We start from the raw sequence: 14,773 nt of genomic DNA, 5'->3' as shown, positions 1-14,773 counted from the left end.
AGACCAGTGGGCTAGGATGAGCCTAGTCCGCCGAGGTCGTGGTCCAACGGCGAGGCTGCCCATGCATTTGGACTTGCGCCACTCGAAGCTCAATTTCTTCGAGAGGAGCATGTATCAAATGAACTTTCATCTGGATGCCTGGTGATTGACACGACCTCATGAATCGCTTGGGTTCTCTCCAACCCATCACTGATGGATTTTCATAACAATTGATTGAAATTTACCATTGTGAGAAGAGGCGACCGCTGTGTCGGACTCCTTCTCTGAATGCCTTTCAACCGTCTTTGTTCTTGCTGGAGAACTTGTCTTCAACAACGAAAAAGACAAGGGGCATTGTTAGCCTGGCCCAGCCCGATGGACAAAGGCCATTGTAACAACCTACTATGTTCCCAACTGGCATACATCACCACAAGCTGCTGATCTTCACGTCAACCCAGCTAATCGGTGATAATGTGCTTTGACGTCCCGGGCAGTGTTTCCAGAGTGCCACTGCATTCCGCAGCGATTGAACCCTCTGCCACAGTCAGTTCTGCTTGCCCTGCCGCTTGGTGGCTCCGGAACCGCAGCGCCGCTGCAAGTTGTAGGATTGATCCTGCCCACGCGAGAGGCCCCAATTACAATCTGAATATGGCGGAGTGCAACGCACGTAAGTCGAACGAGACATCACTCTTCAATATCGTGGCTGATATCAGCCACAGACCGATGAAAATGCACGGCAGACCCGCTGTGGCACCGCCAGGAGCAGCCATGGAAAATGCCCAACACAATAACAACAGTCGACAAGCAAATCGAAGCGAGGTGCACCCACCAAGACAATTCATCAAATCCGCAGGCACAAATACCTTGAGAGACGTGCTGGTGTTTCGTGAAAAGCAAGCTGCAGTCCTAGAGTCGATCAAATTTCAGGGTCGTTTAATGGCCGCATTCGAGCAGGAGACCAGAACGTCCTGGTTCAATTCTGCTGAGCATGACGGCGAAAAGTCATCGCTACTCCCGGCGACGCAGCACATTCGCACAGAAGCTCAAGCCCTCCTGCAGGAGTTTGCGGATCATCCCCTTCCCGACCTTACAGCTTTGCTTCAGCCAAAAGAGAATGGGACCAGGGTAGGTCCGACACTTCAGTAACAGAAGGATTGTGAAGAAAGCGCTGGTCGAATAACGCTATTAAGCCGAGTTCGCATCTTGTGGGCAGATGAGCAAAACTGAACAAAAGGGAGAGGAAGAGCAAGAGGTCGACGTTGAACAACAGCTACATACCTAGGCACTGAGTCGGTCCACAAATCGTGTAAAAGCAGAGCGATAAAGTGAACGTAGGAGGATGTGATTTGAAATCCATCTCATATTTTGCATGTCTTTTTCAGTTGTCAAATGTGATTGCGTCATACTTTTCGACGCGTCAAGTCGCGTCTCATGCGCGTCTCGAAGTGATTGTTGCGATCTCTCAACCCTCGTATGCTCCCACCGTGTCCGGAGTAACGATAACGAGTACTCTGTATTGTCCTACGATCCCGCGATGTCCCCCTCTGCCGTCGAAACGGCCGACATGTCTCCGCCGGGCGACGCATTGAACTTTTTAAAGGAGAACGCCAAAACTGCCCAGAACGGCACTGTCCACGAACCTCGACCAGCGCAGCCAGACCAGCCTGGCGTTGCGAGAACGACGCCCCACGAAGAATACCAATACCTCGACCTGATCAGGGACATTCTGTCCCGCGGCGAACATCGACCAGATCGAACAGGGACGGGCACGTTATCACTATTCGCACCCCCTCAACTGCGGTTCAGTCTCTCGAAGACCGCTGATGCCACCTCACCCGCCGCCGAGCGAATACCCGTGCTACCTCTTCTCACCACAAAGCGCGTCTTCCTGCGGGCCGTCACCACAGAGCTCCTCTGGTTCGTGTCGGGCTGCACGACCTCCAAACCGCTCTCAGACGCGGGCATCCACATCTGGGACGGCAATGGGTCGCGCGAGTTTCTCGACAAGTTGGGCTTCACGGAACGCGAGGAAGGCGATCTCGGCCCCGTGTATGGCTTTCAGTGGCGCCATTTCGGCGCGGAATACAAGGACTGGCGGACAGATTACACGGGCCAGGGCGTGGACCAGATCAAGGAGATCGTGCGCAAGTTGAAGACAAACCCCTACGACAGGCGGATCATCCTCAGCGCGTGGAACGTGGCGGACTTGTCCAAGATGGCGCTGCCGCCGTGCCACATGTTTGCGCAGTTCTACGTCAGTTACCCTGATGCGGCGCGAGGGGAGGCCGCCTTGCAACGGGTGCAGAGTGGATGCGCGAATGGAGTCGAACAACAGCAGCAGACGTCCAAAGGCCATCTCTCCTGCGTCCTATACCAGCGGTCCTGCGATATGGGGCTCGGCGTGCCCTTCAATATCGCCTCCTACGCACTGCTGACGCATATGCTGGCTCATGCGTGCGATTTGGTGCCCGGCGAGCTGATCCACACGATGGGCGACGCGCACGTCTACCTCGACCACATCGATGCCTTGAAGGAGCAACTGCTCCGCGAGCCGCGGGAGTTTCCGACGCTGAATATCAAGCGGGATGATCGGGGCAGTGGTGAAATGGACGGCTGGAAGGTCGAGGAGCTCGAGGTCGTGGGGTATAAGCCTCATGGCGGAATCAAGATGAAGATGAGTGTATGAGTAGTATGATTATGAGGAAGTCAATGATAATAAATTTGTGTTTATGTCTCATCCGAGCGTCAGGCCACGAGCCACTATCATCCCAGCACTCTGATAACACCATTCTGTACGCTGGCAGCTGGCCGCTCGTACCATTCCGAAGTAACGCCAGCGCTATGCAATCCATGATCCCACACGCAGAAAACGCTCACTTGGCCTGCTTTGGGCCAACTCCTCTAAGCAACACAACCGTATTGCCACTGGCCAATGCACTTCCCACCTTTTCACTAAACTCCAGCAACCGCCCGCCTTCGACAAAGTACATCCGTAACCTCTGTTCCTCCGTCTCCACCCGATTGTTCACGTTGGCGACCTGCAGCCTCTTGGCCGCCTCGTCCAGCACCCTCCCAATCGACCACTCGCTCGAGAAGAACAGGTCGGCCTTGGGCAATTTGGCCGTCGTGGACGCCGCCTCGGCCTCGACGTGTAGATATACGCGCTTCTCCGCGGGTAGTTTGTCATCGCCCTTTGCGGTCTTTTTCAGCGCATTCAGAGACGCCAGCTGCGCGGCCTTGCTCGACGGTTTCGGCTTGGGCGTGAGTGCCTCTTGTCGTTCCTTGCCCCACGACTTGAACCGGCCGAAGCCGAGCTTGATTTTGTCCCTGTTGCTCTGGAGCGCCATGTCGAGCGGCCGCGCGCCCAGCGGTACCAAGTTCTTGCAATCATGATCCTCGCCCATGCGGTGTTTCAGGCAATACGTCCTGTTGCATTGTTGGCAGTGGACGCCGAGATTCTGGGACGTGTTGACGAAGGTTTTGCATGCTGGCTCGCTACATTGCGTGGCGTTGGTGAGCGTGGGTTTGCCTTGTATGGGAGTGGTGGCTCTGCCGCCGACGCTGTTCAGGCGTCTGTTCTTTGCCCATTCGCCTGCGTGCGTGCATTTGTGGGCGGTTTCTGTTCGGTGGTCGAGGCAGAAGGTGTGATGGCACGAGTCGCAGCGGAAGGGGAGGAAGTCGAGTTGGTGGCAATAGGCGAATTCGCAGTGGGCGCCGATGGCTTCGACGTCTTTGTCCATGGCCGTGTACGAGGCGTCGGGGCCGGTGGTGGAGGACGACATGCTGGGCGAGCGAGATGGGGGACAAGACTTATAAGAGGCACAATATTTGACTAGTCTAGGGAGATAGTGTGTACAGTGGTATCGCACGGCCGCCACTGCGTAGGCAGGGGAGCGTCGTCACCGACGATCAACTAAGGCTGATGTGAACGGAAGAAGGATGAGGCTCGGGCTGGAACTTTCAAGAAGCCAAAGGCCGCGGCCTCATTTTTCCCCGCGCCGAGGCTGGGCATCAGCCTTGTCGCAAACTGCGCTGCGCTGCTTGGTGAGATGGTGGCGACCTGATTTTGTCAGCGTGCCAGCTCATGCTCTCAGACACGACACCTGCACTCTGCCCGTTTGTGTGAATTTCGTGACCTCAATCCCAGAGCAATACCGCCTTGACTGTCTTGCCGCTATGTATATCGTGCGCCGCCTGTTCAATGTCTTTGGCAGGGTATGTCGTGATGAGCTGATCAAAGGGGAACTTTTCCTGCTCGTTTGCTGCCAACAATGTAGGCAGGAATTCTTGAGGGTAGCAGTCGCCTTGACAGCAGCCGACATAGCTGCATCCTGCATTGACCATTTCAAAGATGTTGGCCGAGGCTTCGGCGGAGAGCTAGAACGAGTCAACATGCTTATGCTCTGCGACAAGTGAAGACACTTACATCGCCGACACCGACCGTGACAACTTTCCCCTTACGCGCAGCGGCATGGATCAGCTCCTTGATGATTTCTGGCCTCCCTGTGGTCTCGATTGCCCCGTCGACGCCTCGCCCGTCGGTTATGTCCATGAGCACTTTCATCAGCTCCGGCCGAACTTTCGAATTGACACCGTGAGTCGCACCAAAGGACCGGGCCAACTCCAGACGCGCAGGTACTATGTCGACAGCAATAATTCTCTTTGGCGGCTTTTCAACTGTCTTGAGTGCCATTATCGCTGATAACCCGACGGCTCCGGCGCCCACGACGACGACGGACTCGTCCGAGCTCGGACTGACCACGTTTAGCATGGCTACAGTAAGAGGTGAGCACAATATCCGACTACTCTCAAGAAATGTGAGGGATCTCACCTCCAGCCCCGGTCATCACTCCACATCCCAGTGGCGCCAGCTTCTCGAATGGGATGCTCTTGTCGACCTTTACCAACCCGTTCTGCGATACCAGAATATGCCTCGCGAAGCTGCTCTGTCCAAAGAAGTGACTTGTGATTCGTTTGCCATCTTTCGGATCGGAAAACACTTTTGACCCGTCGAGCCTCCCGATCCCGAAATTGTACTGGAACCAGAAATCGCAGTACGACGACTGCTTGCGTTCACAGTACTTGCATTTTCCACAGCAGGAGAAGACGACGACGACGTGGTCTCCCACCGCCACTTTGGAGACTTCCGAGCCAACGCGTTCCACAACGCCGGCACCTTCGTGACCAAGGACGCCTGGGAACAAGTCTGGCATAGAAGCCTCCTTTGCGAAGTTCAAATCCGTATGGCACACGCCTGTAGCTTTGATCCGTACTAGTGCTTCATCGGGTCGCAGCTCGTCATTGAGCTCGACTTGCTGATATTTGAATGGTGCTCCCGGTGTGGACACCACGATGGCGTCGGTAATCATCTTGGATACGGTCGCAAGAGATTGGACTTCGATAGCTTGTCTGTGGTCTCGCAATATTTCCCCACGAGATGACTAGCTCGCTCAAGCTATATCGACTGGTTCCCGAGGTGTTCTGAGGGGCCAAAACATTAGGGAACATATCGAGAAGAGGGGGAAGGGGAAGTCGATGGCCCCACACGTCCCCCATGCCGCAGACAAGCGAGGGGAACATTGCTGGCTTGGCCCCTACATCTTACAAGGTCGACATCACCACCTCCAGTGCCTGTACGTCGCCGTCAACACCTCAGACCATGCCTTCCAATATGAGAGGTTACTGCCACTTTACGCGACAAAAGTCGCTAAAATGCGCCTGGACTTGAATGCATCGTGTCTGTCGAAGAGCTATTCCTGGCGACTCCAAATGGTCGCTTGACTCGGAACAAGCTGATATGTTCGAAGCTACCCAGATCCCAGACCTTGAAGTCAGCTGCTGTATCACGCTGGTATGCCCTGGACCTGGTGAAGACAGTCGCTCCGGAGCACGTGCAGGACAGGTATCAGTGAAGAGCTCGAACAACGGATGGATGCCATGAGCGATACTGAAATTTCCGACCTTGTTCCATATCAAGATCGACGGTGCCACCATCACTACTACAGCTTCATCAATTCGTATAATCAGCGGCTCGCTCTCACAAGGCCAGAACATCATTACATAAGGCAGGCGACCCGAACAACGCGATGCCAAAGACAGTAATACAGCGAGAGGCTGGGGGCGGATCAGTATCGTCGACTACCAGCCTAAGTCACTGGTAGAGGGCCCTTTACATATTCCATGGACTAAGAGTCGTATTCCTAGGGAGCAACTCTACTGAAGGCTATTAGGTCTTACCAATCAGAGTTCGTGCGCGGAACAACGCGATCATACAGTGGTACGGGAATGTTGCGATTTGCATGAATAGCATATGGACTAATACATACCAGCCATCGCAGAGCTAAGTTCAAGCGTCCCGTTTGTAAGTCACTGTGACTGGCGTCTGCACTTCGATCTTCCAACGCGCTCCACACTCTGTCCAAACTACTCGTGTTGTGAGTATCAACAGTACCTTGTGATATGATTTGGCCAAGATCAGACGTCCCATTCTGCATATGTACGCTACAGAGGTAACAGCATCTGCATAGTACACCGTACGGAATATACCTATGCTCGATATAGGGCAACACCACACATACCCCCCTCTCCTATGCACGCACTTAATCCAATCTCTTCGGTACAGCAAATTGCCATAGCAAATATTTAAAGCCCGCCCAGCCGGTCGACACTTCAGCTCATCCGCGGAGTGTCAATGCACTCAACGTGAATGTCCCTGAGACGGTAATATACATACTCAATGCCACAATGGCCACACCACTCAACGAATACACAATTATCCACGGCAACCCGTTTCCGTGTCGTCGCGGTCCAAGGCATCCAGGCTCGCGCTTCGTCTACCAAAAAGTAAAGCGCAATCGCAGGCCGCGTATACGGCGTACCGAACCTGGCAGGCCAGGAAAGCGGCGGCACAGCTGCGACCGCGAGAGAATGCCACCTTGTCGGCAATTTCGTCCAAATCTGGACAAAGAACGAAATCTCAACGCGTTAATGGACATTCGGATGACCAATGTTCAATGGAGAAATCACCATCTACAGAGTCTACGACCGCTACTTCTACTGAAACAACACGGCCAGAAGAAACCTTAGCACTCGACGTCCTCCGCACGACGTCACAGTGTACCACTACTTCTACTGAAACAACACGGCCAGAAGAAACCTTAGCACTCGACGTCCCGCGCACGACTCCGCAGTGTAGGATCATCACGCCTCTCGACCTGCAATACGAGGCCTGCCTTGTGTACTCCTGCCGGCGAGCCCGAGGACGGCGTACTCATTGATTTTTCCGCCCATGACATCGGCGTGATCAACGAGTCGGTGGCCTGGGTCTTCAACGTCACCAACATGGCGGCCGGGATGCTGGAGATAGTGGGCCAAGACAGCTTTTATGAGGTCATGCTCTGTGTGCTGCAGTCGATAAGGGAGTCAATGGCTTCAGCATGCTTATCATCCTCCGTGGCTGTGCTGTGCCGCAAAGGCCGGGCGATCACCAAATTACGCGCAGCAACGGCCAGGGCAGCACAATCCATAATGCTTCAGTTGCAGCTCCGGTATCCAGAGTTCCGGTCTGTGGGGAGGGTATTGGCCCTGGGCTTCCAGTTCCTCTGGACACCAGAAATGACAAAATCTATCTTGTCGTACTGGCAGGATGTCACAGTTTAATGTCATGGTCTCCAAGGGCAGCCCAGGAGACCTGCAGTCGAAGACGGGTTGGAGATGATCGAACAATGCTAGTTCGTGTTCGCTTGGTATACCACTCGAATGCGCCGTAGGCTGACCAGTGGCCTCGAGCTGCTGTCCTCGATGTTCGAGTCTGCTGGGGTACCCGCAGCGACTTGTATGACTTTCTATCTGCTATCTACGAAGCGCATGATCCTGCCACATCTGAGGAGCGAGGCACGCATGGGGCGATGTCAATCTTCTGGATGGGGAAGCAATAATCAATTCAACAATTCAACAATCTAACAACCTAACAATTAAACAATTAAACATCCGGGCGAATTTCGGTTCTTCATTAGGCACCCGTTTCCCCCGAGCTTGACTTGGTCGTCTTCGTGTCTTCATTTGCCGTCACTGATGAGACTTGACATCCAAGTCGTGAACACACACGCGTCCGACAACCAGGCACTGGTCAAAACTGCTGAGCTACGTGCCTGTAGGCCGCGACCGGATAGCTGAGCTCGCAAGCCAAGGTTTGGGGGTAAGACACAACAACGACAATACCGAACATGATATATCACCTAGGAGATGCTCCGGTGTGGTTTGATTCGGTTCTCCTTTCTTCCGCTCGTCGCCGCTGAAGCGCAAGGATTGTTGTCCCGGTCAGATGCAGCACGTGGACTGGTACGGCTGGCCAAACCGTTCAAGGACAATCAAGATGCTTTGGGGTAGGAATTTGTACGCTCGTTCCATTGAGCCAAGTTACAAAGCTGATTCGAGGACACAGATACTCAAAGAACTTTTCTTCCGCGAGTTCTCTAGCTCCGCCGATACACCTCGGCTGCACCGCTCCTCAGCAAGAGATGCGCCAAGGGTACATGCACGACCGGAGAATATATCCTCTACTTTATCGATTCGGGTCCGACCCTTGGAAATCAGCCGGCCTAGGTATTCAGCTGCGCCAATTTTGCTGCAAAATCTGAATCTACATGCGCTCGGTGATATCCAGCGCGCCAATGCCTCGAGTTTATGGGAGACGGTCCCAGTCCCAGGACCCGACCTTAAGGACAAAGCTACAGTGGTCAATCTTGCCGAAATGTGCAGCGATGCCTACTGGGTGCCTACGTCTTTGCACCTTCCCAACCTGACTGGCTCAACACAACGCTCGGATTCAATCATTCCTCTTCTTTCGGCTGGAAGGGCGGCGGTCTCCGAGGGCACATTTCACGGACATGCCGAACGAGAATGTCATTGTCGCATTCAAAGGGACAACCGTCGGTAGGGTTGTATACGGGAGCTTTCCCACGAAAATTACCGACGCGACTAGACCCGACTCATCACTGGAGGAGCAAAGACAGGCTAATGACAACCTCCTGTCAGCTGTTGCTGTGCTACGCAACGACCAGATCCATTCTGGTATGGTCGTGTCTGTGACTGCAGGACGGACAACCTCCAGTGTAACTCGACATGCCTAACCCAGAAGCTGACGCAGTAAGACCGAGATTATTCCACAGCGCTTGCCATCATGCGCAACTTTTCGACATGGTATCCAAACGCCTCCATCTGGACGGTGGGCCATTCCGTCGGTGGATCTTTGGTCAGCCTGATGGGTCTGACATTCAACATCCCCTCCGTGTCCTTCGAGGCTCCGCCGCAGAAGCTGGCCGCTGAGAGACTCGGCCTCGCCCCCCCTCCGCGGTCCACAGATTTTCACATTGGAAATACGGCTGACCCAGTGTTCATGGGTACATGCAATGGCGATTTCTCATCGTGTTCGGTTGCCGGCTGCGCCTTCGAAAGCCAATGCCATACTGGAAAGCTCTGTGTTTACGACACCGTTCAGGACCAGGGCTGGCGACGGAGTATCACGAACCATCGCATTAATGTGGTGATCCCTCAGGTACTGGAAGCCTACAACAGCACTCCTGTACGTGAAGCCGACGATGAGTGCGTCGACTGCTTTAACTGGAAATTCGACGAGACACGATGACAAACGCAGATTGGTTACGCCAGGCATGTTATTCATGGCGTCTGACTTCGCACCAGCAGTTGATTGGCAGAACAGGAAGCGGATGTGCCTGCGACGAGAAGGGATCCGAGATGCCGAACAATAGCTACCTGCCATCTGCACGTGACCGGTTTCTGCCTGCCGCCCAGCCAACACCCATCATAACATGCGCTAGTCCCTTTGGGACGAACTCCTTTGAGATACGAGGGAGAACAGGCATCATTTCCACTAGGTAGACAAGGTGGAATAGCACAACACAAGCATTACCTGAATGCTTGCTTTTGCTTATGCCTTCCTGCTACAAGACTAGTGCTGTACCGTCAGTGCCGGTGTCAGGGCCTGCTCAACTTTTCGCGCTACCTTGACTATCAGCCTCTTCTTATATGTTATCAATCGCGCGACACACGTTCAAGAGCGGCATTCGGTCCGGGTTCATAGGCTGCCCATTACATTTCTCGGATCACTACCGATGGTTGGTATTGAGAAATCTAAGGACATGATAAAGCGCCAAAGGCATTGGCTCGCAGCTGCCAGTCAACAGGCAGCCATACCGCAGAAATATAAATACGTGCCAAGTCCCCAGACGTTACAACACCCTTCCTTCTTTCCCATGTTATCCTTGTTCTCGACACCATGGCGCCGCCTCGATCTTCGTCCTCCCAGACGGGCTGTCCACATAGTGTCTTGACGTCCTCGCCTTCACCATATGCCCTATCATCAGGACATCAGCCTTATACCGAGCATCGACTTCTGACCGCCATAACCGGGGAGCGAAAGCACGTTGCCGATGCTGCGTCGCAGTACCATCTCGCGAAATTCCCCGCACCACTCGTCTTGCCCGGTGACGCCATCGACCTAGATCCGAAATACCCTTCTCAGAGTTTTCGATCGTGGGTGAACGAAGGCGAGAGGAACCCCATTACCGCTGAGGGACATGTCATCTACGTCGCTGCTCCACCAGAGATCGACCGAAGCGTGGAATTCATGGATGATTGGCGTCGTCCCAATATCGAGTCATCAATGGCAGTAGGCTGCCACGCTGGCTGATTCCCTTCCCCTCGCTAACTCAGGCAGGAGCAGCAGGCAGCCTTTGTTACGGATGTTGACGTTCGGAGCCTCATCTCCTACCTGCAAGCCTTCTACTACGGCCTTGAGGTTAAGCCACTCCCCGTGCCTCTGACATTCACCACCTGGGACGAGTCCATCAAATCCAAATCAGTTTCCAAGAGTCGTAAAACGCGCGATATCCAGGCTGTGGCGCTGTCCAACGGCACCGAGGCCACTCGTGTCCGAGTTCGCAGAACGCCGCCTCCAAATGCAAATTCAGAAGGTGCCTTCCCGTACAGCCATCAGCTGAACCTGAACGACATGACGGACATGGCACTCAGCATGCTCCCCTCCGACGCTTATGCACTGCTGTTCGTCTCGTCGCACGACATGTACGAGTCTGAAGACGATGATTTCTGCTGTGGCCGAGCATGGGGCGCCAGTCGGGTCGCCATTGTCTCAAGTGCCAGATACCAGCCTTGCCTTGATGACGTCCACGGCGTTGACCGAGAACACATCTGGCCCGCTAGCCATTGCACAGACTTCGTGGACAGGCTGAGCGGTCTTGATCACAGCCAGCGGAACAGGCGCAACGGTGCCAAGAAGCGCACGGTCGCCGACCGACAAGCTTCGGGAGCTCAGTCAGCGGCAACAGATCAGCCCTTGACCAGAGCGGTCAGTGCAGCCAGTCTGTCCGCTGTCGACATCAACGGCGTGTTTCTATTTCGTCTCTGCCGCACGGCGTCACATGAATTGGGCCACTGCTTTGGACTTGATCACTGCATGTACATGGCTTGCATGATGCAAGGTACGGCGTCAATGGCGGAAGATATGAGGCAGCCGCCGTATCTGTGCCCCGTGTGTGAAGCAAAGGTCGCTTGGGCGGTTGTGGCCGAGCCTCAAACCGGAGGTCGAGCCAAAAGAGCCGCGGATCAGACCAGGGAGAAGAATTGGGATGCGCGGACCGAGGACGACAAGCGAGAGATGCAATTGGTGAAGTGGAAGAAGGAGAGGTGGGGAGCAATAGAGACGTTTTGCGAGCAAGTCAGTGGCGCTTTTGCTCCCCTGCTGGCGTGGTCAACAGCTATCCTCGCCGCATGAGTGCCGTTCAGGCGGGCAAGCTCTCGAGCCATGATACGTGAGGCAGCAGCCAAGTTGATTCAGAACGAGGTGTGTACCGGTGGTTCAGGCGATGGGATCTCGTGCCGCAGTGTCGCAGTCTCACATAGTATGACCTGCTACCGTGTCCGTATGCACACTCGGTCAAGGGAGATGGCAGGCAGCGTCCATACTCGCTCAGTCTACCTCGTCTGCCACCACAGCCCCACCACAGCCACAGCTTCAGCCACAGCCACAGCCACGATCAACTGTCACGTGCCTGCGTCTCGCTCAGCTCGAGACCTCGGACTTCACCCATCGTATACAATTTCTCTTTCGGTACCTCGCACTCCGGCCGTCCTCTGTTGCTCCGAATTCGTACTGGTCAGTCCGAATGGTTGGTGCCTGAGCAGACCACGCCTGTTTGAGGCCTGCATGGCCGGATTTGTGGACTTGCAGTGGCTCTTCCGTTCCGCCCGAGCCAGACCAGGCACGACCAGGAACATCCGTGAACATCTCATCCTGCATACACGACCTTGCCGCATCCGGTCCATTCTGCGGAATGAGCAAGGTCTCGACCCGGGAAAAAGGCGTACGCCTGGTGAATGATGATTGATGATTGAGTGAATGAACACACGGTACGCAGCACATGTTTCGTCTTCTTGTTGACGTTGCGACAGGCTTCCATCTTCTTGCCATGTTCTTGCTGGTGTCGTGGTCCTGCTTGTATTTCTGAAAATTTCAATCCACTATACTCTTTCATTCGACATTGTCTTCTTAACACGGATTTTCTAAACGACGGTATTATCATTACTGCAGCATCTCGAGTTGGAACATCATCACATTGCACATCACATCACATCACACCACACCACACCACACCACTGGCCTTCTCGTTTGTTCTGAGAACCATCTATCCAGCGAGATCCGGGCCAAACCGAGATCCAGATCCAGATCCAGAATCCTGCACATTAACTTTGAAATTGACCTGAACTATCTGTACGCATACATACGCACAAATACACATACATATCGGCACAATCATAAGCATACACTTCACAGATAACCGTCAACTTGGATCCCGAAATGCCACCCCCAGAGAAACCAGCCCTTCAGCCCCACGACATAGACACCTCCATCCCAATCGACTCACCACCATCCTACGAAAACACAATCCTCCCAGCCTCAAATCCATGGACAGACACACCTACTTTGGCACCTCAACCTCCCTCCCACCAGATCCAGCATCGACATCAACCACAAATACAATCACAATCACAATCCCAGCCACACCCACCGCCCTCGATCCCGTCTCAGAACCCCCTCTCAGCCCTCTCCCGCCTAACCACCATCCCCTTCTCCAAATACCGGGTCCGGGACTCCAAGCTCTCGGACGACCAAACCGCCCTGACGACCACAAGCCCCGACCTTACGGCGAGTGGCTCGAACGCGAACGGCGTGACCGCGGCGCAAATACAACGGAACGTCACAAAGTTCATCGCCGAGCAAGCTTCCCTGCCGCCCAAACCAATCATGATCATCCGGGGCACGCATCTCGGCAGCGGGACCCAGCACGGGTCCACGATTGTGGACTTCGAGCTCAAGTTCAACTTGACGAGTCTGTTGGATTTGGGCGGTGACACCGGTGGTGGTGGTGGTGGTGCTGCCGCCTCAGACGAAACCGCCGGGCCTAGCAGCACAGGTGGCCGAAGTACCGTGGGGAAATTTAAAATCAAGCGTTATCAACCCGGCTCAACCACCGGATCGCCCAAACAACTGAGTAGAGAAGAACAGGCCATGTCGCCCTTGGAGTTATGGGCCAAGAAGTTCTGCGAGGACAAAGCAGAGAACCGGAGGTGAGTGAGTCCGTATTACTGCCCGAGATTATCACCTTCATGTGCCATTTGTAACTAACACAGTGTGTTCATCCAGCTTCACCCTCTCCCGGACGTGCCCGTCCCTCCCCACAGCCCTGTTGGAAGGCCACGCCCGCAATCTCCTAGCCAGCACGAAATACCGGGGCACCCTGACCGTGACATTCCCCGTGCAACACTCTAGCGTGACTATCCTGCGCAAGTCCTCGAACTGGTTCACCAACATGCTCCGGCTCTATCCGACGAAGAAGTACGAGGTCGTCAGCGTGGAGTGGGCCCTCGGCGGCAGCACTAATGCGAACACGGGTGGTAGTGGTGGTAACGCCCGCCCCGCCCTTCAACGGAACGATACCAACGTGTCTGTGGTTTCGGAGGCGGAGGCGTCGTCGGCGTCCAGCACGCCGTCTGGGGACAAGAGTGGCCCGGTGGGAGGCTCCACGACGGATGCAGCAGCGGCGGTGGCCCAGGCGTGGTGGCGCGAATGGCACGTCGTTGTCCGCAATGCCGTCCTGTCGGGCCGCAGGGGGTGGGTCACCGTGGAAGATTGGATCGAGGCCAAGATGGGGGTGCGCGAGAAGGAAAAGGTAAAGGAGTGGGGCGTCGATTATGAGTGAACTGAGCCGAACATGAATGGCCTGCCTGTCGATCAGGGGGACGAATGTCTGCTCATATCACCGACTCACTCAATCACCGACTCACTCACTCACCGACTCACTCACTCACCAACTCACTCGCCCACTGCCTGACTTACTCACCGACCCGCTCACCCACCCGCACACTCATTCACCGAGTGTCGTGAAGATTCTGTACGATGAGATATAGTGGTGGCGACCAAGGATGGGCGGCCGTGACGTGATTGCTGCGAAGAGTCTGTACGCTGATGAGATTGCGGCGGCCAGGAAGGATGGCGGGCGTGATGCGATGACGTGCCGAGATATGATATGATGTGAAGATCTTTCTTACATTTCATTTCATTCCACCTTGATGTTGCCCTCCACGTTACGCTCCACAGTGGGTAAGGTGCCGGTATGCTATGGCATGCTACAGAAGAGTGTGGGATGCTATGGGATGCTATGGGATGCTATGGGATGCTATGGGATGCTATGGGATG

The 14,773-nt window shown here is 54.7% G+C and overlaps 7 protein-coding genes across 7 annotated transcripts; 5 read left to right on the top strand and 2 right to left on the bottom strand.

The window, feature by feature from the left end:
- Positions 1-861: 861 nt before the first annotated feature.
- On the top strand, positions 862-1,119 carry A1O7_05708 (uncharacterized protein; the record flags this gene model as incomplete). The annotated part of the gene is made up of 1 exon (XM_007759716.1): positions 862-1,119. A coding segment is annotated over one exon (258 nt), but the record flags the coding sequence as incomplete, so codon positions are not given.
- A 394-nt stretch (positions 1,120-1,513) lies between these two features.
- A1O7_05707 (thymidylate synthase) lies at positions 1,514-2,665 on the top strand (the record flags this gene model as incomplete). Its single annotated transcript, XM_007759715.1, has 1 exon — positions 1,514-2,665. The coding sequence occupies one exon, from the start codon at positions 1,514-1,516 to the stop codon at positions 2,663-2,665; it is 1,152 nt and encodes a 383-aa protein (XP_007757905.1).
- Positions 2,666-2,852: 187 nt separating this feature from the next.
- Positions 2,853-3,761, bottom strand: A1O7_05706 (uncharacterized protein; the record flags this gene model as incomplete). Its single annotated transcript, XM_007759714.1, has 1 exon — positions 2,853-3,761. The coding sequence occupies one exon, from the start codon at positions 3,759-3,761 to the stop codon at positions 2,853-2,855; it is 909 nt and encodes a 302-aa protein (XP_007757904.1).
- A 355-nt stretch (positions 3,762-4,116) lies between these two features.
- Positions 4,117-5,348, bottom strand: A1O7_05705 (uncharacterized protein; the record flags this gene model as incomplete). The annotated part of the gene is made up of 3 exons (XM_007759713.1): positions 4,117-4,356; positions 4,406-4,752; positions 4,811-5,348. The coding sequence occupies 3 exons, from the start codon at positions 5,346-5,348 to the stop codon at positions 4,117-4,119; spliced, it is 1,125 nt and encodes a 374-aa protein (XP_007757903.1).
- Positions 5,349-8,867: 3,519 nt separating this feature from the next.
- A1O7_05704 (uncharacterized protein) lies at positions 8,868-9,625 on the top strand (the record flags this gene model as incomplete). The annotated part of the gene is made up of 2 exons (XM_007759712.1): positions 8,868-9,051; positions 9,132-9,625. 2 exons carry the CDS (start codon positions 8,868-8,870, stop codon positions 9,623-9,625), a joined length of 678 nt encoding a protein of 225 aa, XP_007757902.1.
- A 651-nt stretch (positions 9,626-10,276) lies between these two features.
- A1O7_05703 (uncharacterized protein) lies at positions 10,277-11,791 on the top strand (the record flags this gene model as incomplete). Its single annotated transcript, XM_007759711.1, has 2 exons — positions 10,277-10,669; positions 10,718-11,791. The coding sequence occupies 2 exons, from the start codon at positions 10,277-10,279 to the stop codon at positions 11,789-11,791; spliced, it is 1,467 nt and encodes a 488-aa protein (XP_007757901.1).
- Positions 11,792-12,874: 1,083 nt separating this feature from the next.
- Positions 12,875-14,276, top strand: A1O7_05702 (uncharacterized protein; the record flags this gene model as incomplete). Its single annotated transcript, XM_007759710.1, has 2 exons — positions 12,875-13,644; positions 13,721-14,276. The coding sequence occupies 2 exons, from the start codon at positions 12,875-12,877 to the stop codon at positions 14,274-14,276; spliced, it is 1,326 nt and encodes a 441-aa protein (XP_007757900.1).
- Positions 14,277-14,773: the final 497 nt, after the last annotated feature.

Source organism: Cladophialophora yegresii (genome assembly GCF_000585515.1).
Source record: "Cladophialophora yegresii CBS 114405 chromosome Unknown aczIN-supercont1.4, whole genome shotgun sequence".
Taxonomy (NCBI): domain Eukaryota; kingdom Fungi; phylum Ascomycota; class Eurotiomycetes; order Chaetothyriales; family Herpotrichiellaceae; genus Cladophialophora; species Cladophialophora yegresii.
This window is presented reverse-complemented; position numbering and strand designations above follow the sequence as displayed.